General features: G+C 32.1%; 3 protein-coding genes and 3 long non-coding RNA genes across 11 annotated transcripts; 3 read left to right on the top strand and 3 right to left on the bottom strand.

Annotated features, from left to right (window-relative positions):
* Nucleotides 1–833: 833 nt before the first annotated feature.
* LOC107364577 (uncharacterized) lies at nt 834–1,776 on the top strand. The gene is made up of 3 exons (XR_003082372.2): nt 834–1,022; nt 1,075–1,388; nt 1,459–1,776. It is a non-coding gene; the product is annotated as an uncharacterized LOC107364577 (long non-coding RNA).
* Nucleotides 1,777–2,445: 669 nt separating this feature from the next.
* On the bottom strand, nt 2,446–5,506 carry LOC112538924 (uncharacterized). The gene is made up of 6 exons (XR_003082370.2): nt 5,374–5,506; nt 5,151–5,300; nt 4,580–4,915; nt 4,307–4,452; nt 3,795–4,005; nt 2,446–3,714 (listed from the first exon to the last, which is right to left on the bottom strand). It is a non-coding gene; the product is annotated as an uncharacterized LOC112538924 (long non-coding RNA).
* Nucleotides 5,507–5,840: 334 nt separating this feature from the next.
* LOC107371479 (delta-sarcoglycan) lies at nt 5,841–10,366 on the top strand. Its single transcript, XM_025160997.2, has 5 exons — nt 5,841–6,460; nt 8,867–8,968; nt 9,098–9,314; nt 9,577–9,770; nt 9,842–10,366. Exons 1-5 carry the CDS (start codon nt 6,080–6,082, stop codon nt 10,049–10,051), a joined length of 1,104 nt encoding a protein of 367 aa, XP_025016765.2. The 5' UTR covers nt 5,841–6,079; the 3' UTR covers nt 10,052–10,366.
* On the bottom strand, nt 6,368–6,761 carry LOC149093946 (uncharacterized). The gene is made up of 2 exons (XR_016198548.1): nt 6,625–6,761; nt 6,368–6,541 (listed from the first exon to the last, which is right to left on the bottom strand). It is a non-coding gene; the product is annotated as an uncharacterized LOC149093946 (long non-coding RNA).
* Nucleotides 10,367–10,458: 92 nt separating the features above from the next.
* Nucleotides 10,459–16,407, bottom strand: LOC107364521 (uncharacterized). Of its 5 annotated transcripts, none has more exons than XR_016198544.1 (8): nt 16,266–16,407; nt 15,763–16,148; nt 15,582–15,640; nt 15,097–15,492; nt 14,502–15,032; nt 13,609–13,666; nt 10,794–11,003; nt 10,459–10,731 (listed from the first exon to the last, which is right to left on the bottom strand). XR_016198544.1 is itself a non-coding variant. In XM_089267281.1 (6 exons), the coding sequence occupies exons 2-5, from the start codon at nt 16,103–16,105 to the stop codon at nt 14,502–14,504; spliced, it is 1,329 nt and encodes a 442-aa protein (XP_089123407.1). In that variant the 5' UTR covers nt 16,106–16,148; nt 16,266–16,407; the 3' UTR covers nt 11,799–11,851. The 5 variants fall into 5 exon arrangements, 1 of the variants encoding a protein (XP_089123407.1); XR_016198545.1 differs by lacking the exon at nt 13,609–13,666 and adding an exon at nt 11,697–11,833; XR_016198543.1 differs by lacking the exon at nt 13,609–13,666.
* Nucleotides 16,408–16,427: 20 nt separating this feature from the next.
* On the top strand, nt 16,428–18,561 carry LOC107364567 (uncharacterized). 2 transcript variants are annotated; one of them, XM_015931992.3, is made up of 3 exons: nt 16,428–16,568; nt 16,763–16,810; nt 16,996–18,561. In XM_015931992.3, the coding sequence occupies exon 3, from the start codon at nt 17,115–17,117 to the stop codon at nt 18,096–18,098; it is 984 nt and encodes a 327-aa protein (XP_015787478.2). In that variant the 5' UTR covers nt 16,428–16,568; nt 16,763–16,810; nt 16,996–17,114; the 3' UTR covers nt 18,099–18,561. The 2 variants fall into 2 exon arrangements, with proteins under 2 accessions (XP_015787478.2, XP_025016768.2); XM_025161000.2 differs by lacking the exon at nt 16,428–16,568 and having other exon boundaries at nt 16,650–16,810.
* Nucleotides 18,562–18,954: the final 393 nt, after the last annotated feature.

Here is an 18,954-nt window from a genome sequence, read left to right as displayed (position 1 = left end):
TTAACTGTTATTAACAATTAATTGATTAACTGTTGACAATAGAGAGACAACAAGTCAAGCTAATAAGATGAGTGGCTAAAAAATAAAGTACATTAATCAATACCAGAAAAAAAAGTTTTATTTCTCAAAAATAATGAAAATTTTAGGTTTCATATTTGGTTAATTTTTAGCCAACCATTTTAACCATTTGAGTGATAATTAGATTGTATTGTAATGAAACGAAACCATGGCAATGTAATTACATTGTAACAGACAATTAGGGTTAAATGATGAAACTTGTGTAACATGGTAAGGTTAGTCTGTCAAGTTGATTGTGATTAAGATGGGGACATGGATAATAGCAATTTCATCTTCTTTTAACTTATTCTTTGTTCTTTTTTTTCCAAAATTTCTCCTCTTTTTTGTTTCTTCTTCATCATTCTGTATCTTGTCACAGTTAAGATGAAGATTACCTGTCTTGTTGTGAATTTGTCGCTTCAATAGTAACCAAAATGTTTATCCTCATTCTCATTTTAATGTTACATCTTTTTACCTCTTTTTTCACTTCATCAATTACAGCGACAACAATATTTATGCATAAACAATCCTTTTCTTGATGTTTCATCTTCATCCAATAATCAGTGAACCTTAATCACCGGGAATAACCATCAATAAAATATCCTTTTTTCATCCTCTTCTTTATCCCATTCACCTCAAACCAATGTATAATAATAACATGGGAACGTCAAAATATATGTAAATGATTTTATTTTGTATAAATGTTGCTTTAATTTTGATCGGTAAATAAAGTTAAATTAACCGCGCTTCAGATTTGCCGGTTAAACTGGGAGAACGTCCAATGATGTAAACATTGGTTTATCTTTTTTTGTAACTTAATTGTTAATTTGCATTTTAATAGTTTTTTTTTGTTATTATTTCATCTATTTTTATTTTCTTTTTGGGTGACAATGATGGACATTAGTTTTGGCAAGATACAAAAGAGTGAATTTTTCATCACAGTTACCATTATCAGAAGATTTAGGGTAAGACAAACTGAGAATACTGAAAAAAGTCTAAATCCAATTTTTTTTGCAGTTGCTTTGCCTTGTTATTATCAACTTTATTCTTATGTGCTTGGTGTTTAAGAGTTGCTTACTTTCATCAATATTATTATCGTCTTCATCATCATCTTCATCACCTTATTTCATCTTCAAAATATCCTCTTACACCGGATTTAACAGGATTTAGAGAAAGTATTATCAGATAAATTTTAACTTAACTGGTTTGCTCTCCTTTCTTTCCAAAAAGTATAATAGGAAACATAAAATGGACCTTAAATTGTCTACTTTTCTTGCATCATTTTCAACTGTTTATCAACTTTTAATCCAATTAATAATCAAATTGAGCTTGTAATATACTTTACAACTTAATGTTTTATTGTGTGATTGAACTAAAACAAGATTTCATTTCTTCTTTCAGATTCTGTATTCTTTAACCGGTGGTTATTGCATTTGTTTTCATCAGCCTCACTCGACTATATCAATATTTATTGGTTTGTGTAATTACAACTTTTGTTACATCTCTAATGAGCATTAATCTGGCATGATTTATTAATCATTGGTGAACATTGAATATCTCGATACCATAGACAGTCTTATCAAGAAATGATCACAATTGATTGAAGGACTTGGAAATGAAATAATGAAAGGTTAAGGAAAACTAATCTATTTTTTACCCTCAAATGTAAACTCGCAATTGTATTGTACTTTGAAAGCAAAATGAAATTAATCATTTTCATTGAAATGCAATCTTAGAATCTTTGATTGTTACAATTTACTGGAGCAAAAAGTTTAATAAGAAATGGATTAACAATGAATGTTATTAAACAATTGTTTGGTAATAATTAGAAATGTAAATGAAAAAAAGAGGTTTGCTAATAATATTAACAAATTATCACTCCGACTTAACATCAAACCAGTGAAGATAATTGATTCGCAAGTTGAAATAATTGACTATTGATTGTTCGATCAAGTTAATTTGCAATGTTATCGATTTAAAATGGGAAGGAAAAGTCAAAGAGTTAAACATTGAAGGTAAGAACACAAAGTTGCCCATTGAAAGCCATTTACCAGTTTATTTCATTGGTAATATTTATTTATAATAAATACATTTATATGAATACATTTATTTTACTGAATAATGGTGTAATGATAACAATAATGATAATAATGAAAAAAAAAGAAACTCAAATAGTATCAATTTTGAATATAGCTTCTCATTTGGTGAGAGTTTTGATGAATATACTCGCTTTTTTATTCACATAATAAACACTCTTCTTGACATGGTAAAGTTATTTTATTTCATTTTTGATTCTTGTGATATTATTGATATGATTATTTAACATAATAATGGTAATAAATGATTGGTTAAAGTTGCAGGATTATTTGAGATCTCGAGATATTATTTAAATTGAGTTGTACTTATTTATTTTCATGATATAAATTCATCTCTTCCCTCCCAATAATATTACTTGTATTATATGCATAAATGATCAGTTTAAGTAAACGGGTGAAAATGGTAAAGTGTAAAATGAATGAGAGAGTGACTATGAAATTGATCGGAAATATATACATTTAAATGGGTGAGAATTAATATTTAAGTTGAAAAAAAGGAGTGAGTTTACACTATTACAGGGAATTGGTTAGCTTTTGTTTTGAAAAAAATATCATTTATCATTTCTTAAGGTTGGCAATTGATGTGTAATTTTACATAAGTGGTAAAGTTAAAGGTGAAGAGTGAAAATGATCACTTAAGCCACAAGTTTTTAAATTTAAAGGCTTCAATTTCATCCTCTAAATCATATTGTCATCTTTGGGTGATTACAGGTAATCAATTATTGAATCTCTTTTTGTTTTGTTGAGCAGTTGATGTTAGTTTTATATCTATTAATTGATCGGTGAGAGTCAATAAGAGAGTGAAGTGGATGAGAAAAGGTTAACAATGAAAGGAACTTGTGATGATATAGAGGAAAGGCTTGAAAGATGATTAAGATGAAATAATAAGCAAGACTTGGTAGAAGTAAGAAGATGAACAATTATTTGATTGTCCTGAGAAGAGGATAATTCAAAGCGTAGGTAAGATGATGATATTGTTGTGTGTTTTTTTGTTGTTGTTGTCTGTTGAGTTGACGATGGCGATGATTTGAGGGCAAACAAGATGATGATTTAGCCAAAGAGGATGAGAATGAAATAGATGGAGAAACAAATGAAATGAGAAGATGAGAAAAGATGAAGATTAAAGAAAATGAGGAATAAAAGGTAAAGGTGAAGAAGGTGGATGAAAGATGAGGATAGAGGGAAAGGGTGAGGGACGCGTTGAACCGTTTCTCAGAGATCTTTGGAGATGCAATTAATGAAATGAGAAAAACACAGTTGACTGATTTCTGGTTGATGTATCAACTGCATCAACAAAGTCACTGGTAATTGTAACGAGGGAAGGAACAGAGAAAAAGCATCAGTAATAGGGATAAGCATCCTCATCGTTTCTTTGCCTTGCTTTATGGAATCACAACTTGCAATCTCATCCTTTATCATTGCCTGGGCCTACGTCTTTGCCATTTTCATCTTTTCATCTAACAATTATCATCATTCAATTCTGTCTTTTTTGTTCTCCTTTTCTTGAGCAGCAGCAAAAATGAAAAAAAGTCAATAACATTTCCAACAGCATTAGGGATGCCTATAAATAAATGAAGATGATAAGTTATATCATTAGTTTATCATGATAATCATTGATAATTTCACTGTTATTAAGATTACCTGGGCCTGGGTTATTATATTTCCTTGTTTTCATACTATTTTTCAAACGTATAATTATCCAGTAGTTGAAAGTGGGTTCAAAAAGTGCGACTTCATGTGTTGCTTTTTTGCCATTTTTAATAACAAGTAATTATCTTCAGATGGATCCATCTTGGAGACTTGCATCGGCTGAATTGATTTTAGCCATTGGAAGTAGTCATCAACAGTAAATCTGTAAATGAAAATAAAACTAATTAGTTTTAATTTGTATAGTCAACCTTGTTTTTTAGTCTTTGATATTATCTGTTTGATTCACGCATTGGTAATAATATGGTTGAAAACAGTATTGTCACCATCAGATTGGAAACAATGTGGCATTGACAAAAGGTTAGTTTGAGGTTTATGAAATACGATTCAAAGATGAACAATTAAAGTTATTCTTGCCATAGAAGATGTTAATTATATTAATAGTTTTGCTTTTCGGGTGAAAAACAATGAAATGAAAGAGAGTCTATGTAAAGGGATAATCAAACCTTGAGATAATACAGGAGTTACAATGTAAATGCTGATTCTTTGGCTAATGAAGTCTTTTGTAGTTGCCAAACCACTAAAGGTTATCAAAGTTAATATGTTGATTCAGTTCATTGTGGCTAACAATATTTTAATTTCATCTCAAAATCTGTGAAAAAAAGGAAAAGTGAAGAAATAAATTAAATTAACATGGTTAACTGTTTTCATGTTTACTCTTCTTTTGTTCCTAATTAACTGAGCATAAAAAATTCAATTAATATTATAATCTATTGTACATCGTTTTCATCGCCTTTTTAAAAACAATTAATTCTTAGCTAACTTTTACCGCCACATTTCAATCATTTAATGATGGGAGAAAAGCTGGGAACAAGATTTTTTTTTCAAATTTTATCAATGTCCACCATTGTGTCTCACTTTGACCATCCACTGTATTTAGCAGAAAGTTTGTGGTTTTGGTTGAAATGAATGAAGGTTGACATTGGTAATAAATTGTTAACTCCTTTTTACTCTGACCATCCATTCAGTTCATCAATAGTGGAAAGTAATTCACAACAGCATTGCTCCTTTAGGCTATTCGTGGTCTATTGTAACTTTGGTAGTTGCTTGGTTGACTGTAACACCGAAAAAGGAGTAAAATTTGATAAAAGCAAAAGTGCAAACCGAAGATGAGAAAGAAATAAATTGTCACTCAAATAGCATGAGGCATAGATGAACAGGGTTACTGATAAGTGGATCATAATGGCTCGAGAATGAGTTCTATGATGACTCCCATGTGCAAAAAGCATCATCATCATCATCATCTGGTATAACAACAGGCAAAAGTAACAACAGCAGTAACATCATTACCATGACAATATCATTCTCCCAAGTGGTAACAGTCCGTATTCCTCTTCTACGACTTGTTTCTCTTCATCAGCTCCATCATCTTACAGCATTCATCTCCTTTTTCATTGCCATTTCTTGTTCACCTTTAATCGTCCCTTAGTTTCCTTTAGCCTGAGAAGAAAAAAATAAACCAAAAGCTTGTAAATTTACACCAATATAAAGTGGTTATACCATAATAGTTTACCTTTTTTGTGATGATTTAGTCATAGACATAGACATTGACACAGTTTTGCAAATAAAGAACAGAATCCAACAAAGTTTAGTTTGATTGAAACTTGGGCCAATTCATTTGGAATAACCATTCATCTTTGACTAACTAATATAAAGAAAAATAAAATAAATTGGAATTAGAAAATTTTGTTAGGAAATATTGAATTCGTACAAGAAATGTTAAAGCATGATGTTACTCTAAACATATGATTATGGGAATTACTCAGAGATTCTCGTGATTTAATGTTATTGTTTGATTTTCTGACAATTAACTTGTAAAAATTTTGTCAGTTGGTTTAACTAGTTAACTGAGTTTAGTTATATCTTTCACATCTAATTGGATTTAAAAATAAATTGGCAACAACTAAAAATTAGAAAAAACTAAAGGCGATGAAAAAAGAGAGTTGAGCCAAAAATGGTGGGATTCGTAAATGCGACTGCATAAGTTCTTGCAGGGCTTTGTTTGTTGACACTGAATAGACACAGTTATTTTGTTCCCGTCAGAGAAATGATAACCTGTTCGTGTTGATCAGCCATCTCAATTTGTGCTAGCTTCATCCTCTAAACAATCATGTCAACATAAAAATTACCAGCCATAGTTAAACTTACAATTTGTCCACTTTTTTGTTTACTGGATCTACATCGGTTGATTATCTGGTTAAATAAAACAGTTTTTCACAATGTCTACTAGTTTTATGATTGGTAAATCTGTCTCTTATCCAGTAATCAAAGGTGATACCTTCCCAAGGCGTAGTCAGAGGAGTAAACGTTCAGATGGTGAACCAGTGCATCTAAAAGACGCAAGACGAAGCAGCGGTCGATCAAATAGTAATCGTAATCTTTCTGGTTATCCCATAAGTCAACAACAGCTTAACAAAAGATCAAGTGAAACTGACAACCGGGAACAATCATCACCGCCATCATCAACACGATTGATAACCATAGGAATTTACGGTTGGAGAAGAAGATTTCTTTATGGTTTAATCATCATTATATCCTTGTTTGTTATCATAAATGCTGCTTTAACCATTTGGATAGTTCGTTTGCTCAATTTTCAATTGGTAAGGATCAACTGAATCTCCATTTTATATTTTGATCCGTAAAATTTGACCACCTGAAGAAATTAGCTTTCATATGAAACACTTGAATCAATCAACAAATTGAACAGATTAATAAACCATTTGTACATTTTATAAACAATCTTATAATCACATGTAAAGCTTACCTCAAGAAAATAGTTTGTTTCATTTCAATAGGATATTTTAAACTATTTTAATTGTTGAATAATCAGTAGACTTGAAGTTTAAACAAAAAAAATAACACAGTTTACAAAGTGTTCAACCCATTGGAGTTTAATTATAAACAAAACGCCTTGAAATGAGCCCTTTGCTGGTTAAAGATACGATCGAGTCTTGAATATCTTTTAACACTTGATCCTTTGATTTAGATCATTTGATCCTCGTTAACTCTTTTTTGTTTACATTTTTTAAAGCAATAATTATTTAAGCCTGTTGATCATTTAACCAACAAACAATTAGGAGTATCTTGTCCATCGTTTTAACATTAATAATCCAGTTCAATGTTTTTTACCAACAAATCATTAGTTTCGATTGCTCCTTTTTCACTTGTTTACCAATGGATTGATTTTAAATATGAAAACTATTAGGCCAAATATTAGGCCAAATGATAATCCATTTGCATTACTTATATGCGTGCTATTAAAGTGAGCTCCATGGAATGGTGATGTTTTTGGAAGAGGACAAGGAATCTTGCAATGAAATCAGAACAGAATAAGATCCGTGAAAATAATGATGGACTATCAAATTAGTTTCTTGCTTCATTCCTGAGGAATATTTCTTGAAGCTTCAGATAGATTAATGGCTTAAGCTGGACCCATCTCAACTATTACACATCAAAGTTATAATATAAATGGGAATCTACCTTTCTGTAAATGTTATGTACATAATACATAAGTAACCCAATGTTTACTGGAAATGAAAAGAGATTATCACTGACCCCTTATACGATGGATGATTGGTCTTACTATAGATGATGATACTTTTTCACCTTATGCTAGTCTGCTCGTCTCATCATATTACCAGACAAATTGTGGCTCATATTAACGCCATTTAATTTCCTCTCCATCTTCACCACTCAATCTCTTTTTTTCCAGTTCTTATCATCATCATCTTCCATTCACATTTTCCTTAGCTAAATCATTTTCTTCAACATCTTCATCCAGTTTTCAATTTTTTTCCTCCCTCTCAAGATCTACACCACTTTCGTTAAAAAGATATCTCATTATTTTTCATCTCGTCTCCTGTCTTTTCACCCTCTTTAACCTTTCAATCAATTTTCGTGTCAATCAGCCTCATTATTTATCATTTACTATCAGCTATCTAAATCACCAATTGATTACTCTATCCATTAATCAAATTGCAACAGGTTAGCCAAACAAACAGTTGCTTTCAAAGTTAAATAACAATAAAACGCCATTCGTCTATTCATATCTAAATTGTTTCATTATAGATCAATACTGGTCTTTTATTATTGATTGTCGATGATCAATGATTGAAGTCAAATTCAACTAAAGTTAACAGAATCAGTCAATTTTGCTCGACCGAATGAAAGATTAACGTAAAAGTGATAAAATATAAAACATCACTTCTATTGTTGAAGTCAAAAGCAGACAGATTTGAATTTAAGATGAAACAAGATGAAAACTTGGATGATTCTGATGATATTTTTTCATTCCCTGCTTAACCATTGATAAAAATGATTGAGTGAAAGATAATAGGATTTCAATTCTAATATTTTAAGAGACAATCTCTTCCGTAGTTTCATATTTTTCCCTCTTTCTTTCATATTCCAGTTCAAGCTTTTATCCATTTCTTAACATCTAAAACATGAGCTTATTTTACCTTAAGTATTGCTAATGAAATGGATGACGATAAAGGAAATCAGGGAAAAATGAGAAAATTTAAGCTCAATATAACAATAATGTAGTTGGAATACTTACATAATTTTTGTTCATAAATTTTGGTGATTCTTTCAATTTGGATTTATTCTCGTGTCCAAAAAACAGGACCAATTTAAGTTGATAATCTTGAAAGTTTTTGCTCTGTCACTAAATTGCTTTAAATGCAAACAAATCTCTGCCAATAGTTTCAACATTTTATTCAGATTAAAATACATTTGGAACCATTTTCGGCTTATTTTGGCAATTTTTATAATTTGCAATTGTACTTTGAATTTGTTGTTTGATATTATTTTATATTTATCTCTTAGATTGTTGAGCAAAAAACGATTAACATTAGTTTTGAAGTGAATGTTGAATTTTTTCAAATTGTGCGCTTAACTTGATGTTTATGCAATGGATTAAACTAACCAATCACGTTAATTTATCTTTCGTTACTTGACAGTTTCATCATGTTACATTAATCATTTAATCTCGTTGATTTTATCAGGATCGGATTGGTAAAATAATATTAACTGATGATGGTATCATTATTGATGGTAAAGCTTTTGCTCGAGACACTCTAACAGCGCGATACATTAAATCAGTAAAGGTAAGAATCAATTTATTTACACAATACTGTGAGATTTATTGCTGTAAATCTATAGTTAACTTTAAATGCAACCATAAAAGTACAAAATATCTTAACATCTTCTCCCTCTTACTCTCTCACACTCTCTAGGATTCAAGTTTAAGAATAATTGCTCCAGAGAATCTTGATCTTGAATCTACTGGCGATAAATCAACTGATGGTAACTTGGTAAATCTTTTGTCATTAAAAAATGGATCGATTAACGCTTGGGTTAACGGAATGACCATCAAAACTCGAGATAACAAACCTTTAATCACTGTAAATGATTCTGCCCTGACACTCTACTCAACCAAATTAAGGATAAATAGTGAGTAAACAAAGTGCCAATTTCATAGCGATAATGATTATTGAAGTGAAAAACTTTCATTAAACAGAAGCTCAACTTCCAAAGGCCTAATCATTGTTTTGTTGCTTTTATTTTTATCGCATTTTAATGATTGGTTGTGAGTTTGATAAGATATCGTTTTGTTTGGTCATCCAAAGTTGGTGTATAATGGTGAAATTTGATGACCAGTGAAAAGTGTGAAATCGTGAAAAATAATTTATCGTTATTATTTTGTCTTCCACAGGTGATTATGGGATCCAGTTTAATAATTCCATTCAAAGTCCATTGATTTTAAGCGATCCTTTCCATGATCTTGAGTTACAATCCAAGACTAGAGCTGTTCAAATTTCTGCTGCCACTGAGGTTAATCTAAACTCAGGAAAGAGTATGAACCTCATCAGCCGTAAAGATACTCGCTTCATGTCCAAATCAGGAAAGGTTTGTGTAATTAGAGTTGATTGTTTCTTTGCATCCTTGATACTCATGATATTTTTTCCCACCATCAATAGATAATTTTGGACTCCGATAAAATTGAGTTAAAAAACTTGAGACTGGGTATACCTCTGAAAAGTATGGAATCTGATCCAGGAGTTTATCAAGTCTGCGTTTGCAATAATGGAAGATTATTTATGGCTTTGCCAAGAGAATCCTGTACTTTTGACGTAAATGTCTGTGAATATTTGATTGAGCCTAAATCAATTGCTACACCACCGGATTGAGTTAGAGTTAACAAGGAACTAGATCCAAATATTATAAATGGATTTGTTTCTTATGGAAAACAAGTAATTTCCCAAATCGTGCTTTATGGTCAAGATATTACAGAGGATTCTGCCACCTATCTGTCTCATTTCAAATTTTTGCCTTTCGTCACATTCCTTTCTTGGCCTATGGAGTTATACTCGTTTCACTACAAAGTCCTTATCTGATATTGGAAAGCTATTTTTTGCCATTCTCAAAGTTCGTCTGAAATCATGTAATCTGGGTCTCGTAATAAAAAGTACCATGACGTTGCATATCATGACACCTGTTACCTATCACCATTTGAATATTTTTTTCAGACTTTAAGTTTCAACAGGTTGCTCTTCGCTGGTCACATGATAGATGGAAATGAGCGGCCTCCTAATACTCATCGAAATCATTTTAATAAAGTTAATCTAATTTGATTTCATCTATCAATTTAAGCCATCAAGACCAACTAGAATCAAGGAGGCTTGATGGAGAGAAGTTGTGCAAATGATGAGACGCATTATATTAATATTGTTTGCACTGTTAACTTTAAAAAGCCGAAGAATCAATACGGTTAATATTTCTCTTCATTGGCTTTATCATCTTATTGCATTCATATCCTTTCCATATCCATTCCTTGTTCAACTTTAATCGTCTCTTAGTTTCCTTTAGCCTGAAAAGAATAAACCAAAAACTTGTAAATTTACACCAATAAAAGTGGTTAAACTAGTTTACCTTTTTTGAGATGCATAGTCATAGACCAAGTCATAGATACAGTTAGTTTAGAAGCATTGAGCATTTTCAAGTTATAGCAAAAGATTAACAATCTTTGATGGTGCAACTCTTTCTTGATGTTAAAACACCACCGTAAATTAAATTAGTGTAATATGAAGCAAAGTTTAGTTGCATTAAACTTGGACCAATTCGCTTTGAATAATTATTCACCTGTGTGCAATTAATATGAAAAGAAAAAAAGAAAATAGATTGTAATTAGAAATTCATGTGCAAAAACATTTGTATCGTTGAAATATAATGCATTATAATACTCTAAACATATGATTGTTGAAATTGCTATAAGATTATAGAGATATAGTGCGATTTTTGACATTTACTTGGCTGGAACTTCGTTAAAGTTGCAAAATTTTGAAATTTTACATTGATTTTACTTTCCTAAGTTGCAAACTGGGTTCAACTACATATAATTGGATTAAGGGACCGGCAAAAGCTAGAAGATAAATGATGACAAGAGAGCAGAGAGAGTTGAAAAGAATGTTGCGGTTCAACTTGTATAGAACTGGATTAGATCTGCTAAGCAATGATGACACTGGAGAAGCACGGTGACTTAGTCCAAAAGAAACAGCAATAACCAGATATGCTTAACTACGTCAAATGCACTACCAGAGACTCTGGTATCGTATTGTCAATATCTTTATGATTCTCAATTCAGTGAAATTGCTCAGGCCTTGGAAAATTACATCTTTACACTATCAAAAGTTTAAGCCTTTATTTAACTTTGAAATTTCAGTCTTTTCAAATAATTTCCGAAAAGATATTATAGAATTTGATTTAGTAAGGTTTAAATATATTTTAGTGAGTATAACTTGAGAAAAGCCTACTTCATCCATAAGCATAACTAACATTGATTCAACTTTTCAAACCATGGGCAGACAAGAAAGAGGCACATTTCAATAGATAAGAATTGCTTCTGATACAACTTCCCTAGATAAAAAAAAACAGTTGAACACTCGAAAATTTTTAAGAAAAATTAATTTCGACTACAAATTGTTTAACATCTATATTTATCTTACAACTTTATTTAAGGTATCGCTTTTTGGTTTGGACTTATCATCCCATTGGAAACGAATTGAACAATTTAAAGGTTGGTATAATCATGACCAGGCAGTTATTAAAATATGGTGATTTAAGATGATGAGGTCAAGCTGGGTCCTCAAATTTGGTTAAATAGCTTTATGATGTTTGTACGGGCAATCAGAAAGCTAAATAACCAAAGATGAGGAAATCAGCAACGAGATAATAATTATATATAAATATATAAAAACAGTTAAAGAACGAACAATTGGTTGAATGGTTAAAACAAAAGAAATAATGGTTTTGATAAAAAAAAGCTATAGACTAATTGATAGGAAAAACGTTTAGAAATGAACAGGTAGAAAGATGATTGTGAGATGATGTGGTCGTTGATGACGATGAACATGATGAAGACAGAGGATGATGATGATATAGCAATACCAATTCTCGTTTTTGCAAAAGTAACTAGATGGGAGAGAGAGAGAGAAAGTCATTGATAGGAAGGTAAAGAGTGAGAAAGAGAGAGCAAACTGAAGTTAGGCAAATATGTAACCAGAAAAAAATATTGAAAAGTATCTGTGGACGGGAGTCCGATGCAAAGCAACAGCATTATCAGATTGATTTCATCCAATAGAAAAATACCAATGAGGTCACGTGGTAACCGTACTTTATCATTTCTGTCTCTCTTTCTGTCTCTCTTTCTATCCCTGTGTCTCACCTCACTCTCTCAACGCTTAAACCGGTGTATAAGCCAACAGAGGGCTCTAAAACAAGAGTCGCTTGGTTATGGCAAGTTTCAAAGCACTTGGTTATTGCTCTTTCTTTTTCAAATATGGGGAAAAGACTTCAAAAATGAGCGTTTTTCCTTTTATCAGTTCTTGGTATCTCTCTTTCTTTTTCTCTTTCTAAAACTGGAGAAACCGGTTTATCCGCATAATCCTAAAGTTTGTCCTAAGGGGTTCATAGGGATGAGGAGAATGTAGACTTGGTTTGATCTGGGTTAAAGCCCAGATCCTAGAGCCCGTTCTCCTCATCCCTATGAACTCCTTAGGACAAACTTTAAGATTATGCGGATAAACCGGTTTCTCCGGTTTTAGAAAGAGAAAAAGAAAGTAGGAAAGAACAGATAGAAAGAACAGATAGAAAGAGAGATAAAAAAGTGAAAAAAGAGGAGAGTGAGCGAGCAAGTTCGTATCGGACTTCAGTCCATAGATACTTCAATATTTTCTGGTTACATATTTGCCTAGCTTTATCTCTTTCTTCCTATCACTTACTCTCTCTTTCTCATTCTTACTCTCTCGCTTTTCACTCTCCCATCTAGGTTCCATTGCAAAATAAAATCAAACGAATTGCTATATCATCATCTTCATCATCATCATCATCCTCATCATCCTCTGTCTTCATCATGTTCATCGTCATCAACGACCACATCATCTCACAATCATCTTTCTACCTGTTCATTTCTAAACGTTTTTCCTATCAATTAGTCTATAGCTTTTTTTTATCAAAACCATTATTTCTTTTGTTTTAACCATTCAACCAATTGTTCGTTCTTTAACTGTTTTTATATATTTGTATATAATTATTATCTCGTTGCTGATTTCCTCATCTTTGGTTATTTAGCTTTCTGATTGCCCGTACAAACATCATAAAGCTATTTAACCAAATTTGAGGACCCAGCTTGACCTCATCATCTTAAATCACCATATTTTAATAACTGCCTGGTCATGATTATACCAACCTTTAAATTGTTCACTTCGTTTCCAATGGGATGATAAGTCCAAACCAAAAAGCGATACCTTAAATAAAGTTGTAAGATAAATATAGATGTTAAACAATTTGTAGTCGAAATTAATTTTTCTTAAAAATTTTCGAGTGTTCAACTGTTTTTTTTATCTAGGGAAGTTGTATCAGAAGCAATTCTTATCTATTGAAATGTGCCTCTTTCTTGTCTGCCCATGGTTTGAAAAGTTGAATCAATGTTAGTTACGCTTATGGATGAAGTAGGCTTTTCTCAAGTTATACTCACTAAAATATATTTAAACTTCACTAAATCAATTCTATAATATCTTTTCGGAAATTATTTGAAAAGACTAAAATTTCTAAGTTAAATAAAGGCTTAATTAACTTTAACTGGCTTTTATGGTTTAACCATTTTTACTGAAGGCCTAAACGATTTCTATGCATTGGAAATCTAAAGCTAATGGCAGCAAAATACCAGAATTGCTTGATAGGTTAAGCAACAGGTAGAAAGCATAATAATCTTAGAATGCATTTAGTCAGCACAAAGTTTGGCGCTTACTGAATTTTCTGCACAATCAACCTGGTCATTTCATGACTCAACTGTGTCACAGTGCATGGAAATCTCATGAAAGCAATCCTCACTATTTCAAATAAACCGGTTGATCACTTTAGTGATAAAAACAGAGCCATCTTTTGATCAAGGTGGATATTTGTTCTAGAAGCGGGCTTTGAATTATACACCTGTGAATCACATTACAATTTCACACGAGTTTCCTAGTTCTGTAGCATACTGGCTGTGTAATGTTGTCTGCTGCTTAGTAAAGGATGAGCCTGACTGAATGAGTCTCTTGAAGAAAACCTACTTCATTTGTAATTAATAAATTAACTTACTCAGAGCATAAGTCGAGCATAATCGGAGAATATTGTTGATTTACGAATCGAGTTCTCCCAATATCTTTGCGCATTGATTAGCCATGATTTTTCACATGTGCGTGAAGTACCTCGTTCATCATCATGGATTGTCGGGCGGGATAATAACTTGACCAAATTAGGTGTTGCGTCATTTTCGTCGATAATTTCTTTAACATTAAAGCATTCGCTTCCTAGAAACGATCGCAATGATGCAAGTAAGTTTTGCTTCTCTTCGTCACTTTTTATCTCAGGTATTTGGAATATAAGCTCAGCTTGATTTGTATCATTTCCCACCATCATCATTGCCGTCGCTATTAATTTGATCAAATTAATATCAATAGTCCAATCGTTTACAATAATAACATAATCTGAGACAGCCAAAAGAAAACATAACAATTGCAAAGATGTTATGAAGACATTTGTTTCGGGTTCAGACGAGTCTGGGATAGAATTTGAAACTCCAGAACCATTTTTAATATATTCGTCTAAACAAGAGGCACTCATTAATGGCTGAGTAAGAAAATAAAATCAAACATTAGTATGCAGATCTTTGAGATTTATTTTCAATACATACCTGAGAATCTAATAGAAGAAATCTCTCCTGTGTAACATGGAGATCAACACCGCGAGTAATATGTCTCAATAAATTATCCAAATTGTTAGGATCTTTATGAGTTTTGAAAACATTTGCTCTCGCAATTCGATTGAGCAATGACGATTTACCAACACTTTGCATTCCTACGGCACTGACTACAGTAAACCCACCAGAACCTGAAGATTGTGCGTCACCAAAAAGAAAATCAGCGGCAGGATGTTCAAGAAATGACCAAGTATCAGTATCGATGATTTTCATGATGATTGGAGTACCATCTATCATATCGGTCATCGTTTCTTCAGCATTTTGGTTCAAACTGTTACCACCTTGGGAAAGTGTTGATACTGACTGATGTTGAGTCACTTGTTGGTGATTCTAGAGTTAATTCATGCACAAATGCGGATATACGAATGAAACTTAATCGAAAAGCTTGTAATGTATAAGGTATTGAAGCTTTTAACTACCTGGGAATGTATCAGATGGACCGGAGTTGATGGACCAGAGGTAAGAGGGGTTGATGTCACTAGATGGGGAAAAGCAAGAGAAAGAGAAAAAGAGGATAATTAGATGGATAGGATAAGAGTGTAACCTAATTGAATTAAAAATTTAATGACTGTTTGCTGGCATGTTAGGCATTTCACTAACCAGTATTTGACTGCTGATTATGGAGACTTGAATTGCTTTTTGAAAAAGATGTCTCCGAATGTTTAAGAATAGTAACACGAGGTGATAAAGGCGGTGAAGCTGATGACCGCCGATGATGATGATGGTGGTGGTGATGATGGTGATGATGATGATTATGATTATGATCATTACTTCGTTCTCGTCGTCTTCTTTCCTCTCTCTTCTCTTCACGACGACTTCGACCTTCTTTTCTTGGCTCGTAAATTTCACCTATCGAATTATCTTTCCCTCTTCGATTAGAAGGACCACCACCAGAGCCACCTCCACTGTTAGCTGAATTATCCGGCTTTCCTCTGATGTCCATAATTAGTCAATTTTCCACCAGACGAGAACCTAGAGTATCAACACTAAATAAAATAGAAACACAGAAAATAATCTTTAGATTCTAGAATATCACTACAATAATGGAACAAAGACGAGGTGAGAATCAAGACATAAATTAAATGAGCTTAAAAAATATTTACCTAATTAGATCGGGTTATTTATATTAAAATAGACTATCAACTTTGACCAACCATTGGTGAGGAGAAATATCACATTTTTTGAGGGATCATCTGTTGTGAGCAGAAAACCGGTGCTGATTGAAAATAGCAGTGTCGTAAATTGGTACTAAAATTAATTACACGAGGTAAACATTTGGTTGTGATGAGATACTCAATTATTTATACATTGTATTAATCTTGAAATTACATGGAGTTATTTCATAGAAACTGCACCAGTCAAGAAAATTGTTTAATCAAAAAGTGTAAAAAGCATGCCCAAAGACCGTAAGTCTATGTTTGCCTTATGCTAACCATGCTAGTAAAACAACAAATGCCTGGATCATTTCTCTTTATCTATTGCTTTTCTTTCTTCACTTGTTATTTATTCATACTTTCGCAGTTACTTTTCTTCTCTTCTGTTTCAAAAAACTGAATTATTGTTGACGTTTATTGATTCTCGATTTTCTATTTTCGTATAGATGACAATATGTAAGCTGAATTAACTTGGACTATCATCATATCCAAAGGTAAGTGTATCTCTTCTAAAAGAAACAAACAGTATTACAAAGTACTTCTCATTATCATACGATAGCTTACCTAACATCCTAAGTATATTTGTGAAAAAGCCAAGATTACTAACCTCATGTTATCCCTTTAAACTTCTGATTTTAAATTTAATACTAATACCTCTATTATTTTTCTTTCCTTACAGTGCAATTACGGACATCTATAAACACTATTCAAGCCCAGTCTCTCAACAATTAGCTTTAATGTGACAGACATATAACCAAGTTTATCTAATATTATCGATACCCTCCCTTATTCAACATAATGGAGTTGAAATGCAAACAAGGCTTCCTTAATATTGTTGATTATGACGAAGACGCTGTTAAAGCTGATCATGATGATGACGATTTCAGTAGTTATGATGATGACGACGACGATAATGATCACTACGATGAAGATTTTATGCCCCCAGTTTCTTACCGAAGCATTGGCATTCAAACTCAATCCCCTTTTATGGTTGACAAAGCAATTCAAGTCTTTATTCCTCGTACGAAACCTTCTGAAAAAACGTGTGAGAAAACTTGCATGGCTGTCACGCCATCTTTAAGAAAAGCCCCAACAAATGGCCATAGATTGATGCCTAATATAGTTTATGGTGGAAAAACTAACTATTATGAATCTCCTTTAAACAGGATTAATTTTGCTTATGATCAAGTTGACAGTGAAATATCAAACCAGAATAATAATGAAAATCACAAATTGCTTGGTGCAGCCAAACGGAAACAAAAATCACCAAATGACGAAGCTACTATTAACAAGTTAAATAAAAAATTTGTTGGCGATGAATCTTACAAGCACCAAGAAACTGATTCGAGTGATCTCAGGATTGGATTGATCTCATTTAATGATGAAGATCCAATATCTATAGATGTTGACACAAACCAAACCATGACGATGGTTAACCGTTCAAACGATACTGCTGATGATGCCCTGGAAATTGATGATGAGTACATTTTTACTCACCACCCAACCGGCCTGGGATACCAAATTTTCAATGAAAAACGTTCAATCAATAAAGAAATGATGGAACAGGTATTTGCGTCGGTTATCGGCAGAGAGGATAAATTCTATTTATGTTTATACCCACCGCACAAAGGATCCTGCCATTCTCATGCTGGTAAATCAACCAAAATTCGTGTTGTCAAAAATCATCTTACATCTCACCTATTTCTCTATCGATGTCGATTATGTGGCAGAACGTACAAATATTACAACAACCTTTTCAATCATTTCAACAAACACCCTTAACTTCGCTGCGTTACTTTTCACATGGAAATTTTTCAAGACACAATATATTTCGTCCTCTCACAGCTTGTAATAGATATTCCATTAGAATTGTTCACTAGTTCAGCCAAATTGAATTAATTCGACACTCCCAGTGCTATAATTTTTAATTAATCAATGTTTTTTTAATTATCACACATTTACCCAACTATTTTACCAAAAAATGCCTTAACCAGTTGCTGATAGCAACAAAAAACAATTTGTTTGCCATTTCAATCTCAACAATAATCTATAAGTTAATCATTTCGAACCAAATCAAAGAAATGTTTCTTTTATAATAATCCTATGAATCCTAGTTCCATGCCTTCATAGTCAAAGCCTGTTATTTGTTATTACCCATGTTTCATCAAGTGCAAAATCAATGAGCTAAAAATTACACCTAATCATACACAGGCAAATAAAACATCTCAATTCAATTTAATCTAAACCAATAATTCTCAACATTTCTTTATTTATTGTCTTCTCAAAATAGATCCAGAAAACGAAGCAGAAAAATTCATGCTCAACTGAAAAAACAATTTTCATGAGTGTAAAGCAATTTCAAAATTATCCAAAATATAGATTCAACTAGAAAGTTAATTCTCAACATAAACATAATTAACATTAACTCTTTAATATTCAATCAACAATCACTTGTTAGCCCAACAAAAACCTAAAGAAGTAAACTCAACCCAATCGAAATACAAAACCTTTAACTATCATTAACTATTAAACCCAGAAGAAACCAGAAATTGACCAAAGTAATTAACCCGAAACACTAAATTAAGAATGAAAAATTTAATAACTAACGTGTAAATCTTTTGTTAATAAAATCAATGGT

The sequence above is a fragment of the Tetranychus urticae genome, chromosome 2, assembly GCF_039701765.1.
Source record: "Tetranychus urticae isolate SD_2017Ah chromosome 2, NJAU_TeUrti_SD_1.0, whole genome shotgun sequence".
Lineage (NCBI taxonomy): Eukaryota > Metazoa > Arthropoda > Arachnida > Trombidiformes > Tetranychidae > Tetranychus > Tetranychus urticae.
This window is presented reverse-complemented; position numbering and strand designations above follow the sequence as displayed.

Bases quoted from the DNA above. Each gene is read 5' to 3' on its own strand.
- LOC107364521 (XM_089267281.1), bottom strand. From the start codon at position 16,105: ATGGACATCAGAGGAAAGCCGGATAATTCAGCTAACAGTGGAGGTGGC. The intron at 15,641-15,762 runs GTTAGTGAAATG...TTCCCCATCTAG, and splicing joins TAATCAGCAGTCAAATACTG to TGACATCAACCCCTCTTACC. The intron at 15,033-15,096 runs GTATGTATTGAA...TTTCTTACTCAG, and splicing joins TTCTTCTATTAGATTCTCAG to CCATTAATGAGTGCCTCTTG.
- LOC107364567 (XM_015931992.3), top strand. From the start codon at position 17,115: ATGGAGTTGAAATGCAAACAAGGCTTCCTTAATATTGTTGATTATGAC.
- LOC107371479 (XM_025160997.2), top strand. From the start codon at position 6,080: ATGTCTACTAGTTTTATGATTGGTAAATCTGTCTCTTATCCAGTAATC. The intron at 6,461-8,866 runs GTAAGGATCAAC...TGATTTTATCAG, and splicing joins GTTTGCTCAATTTTCAATTG to GATCGGATTGGTAAAATAAT. The intron at 9,315-9,576 runs GTGAGTAAACAA...TGTCTTCCACAG, and splicing joins AACCAAATTAAGGATAAATA to GTGATTATGGGATCCAGTTT.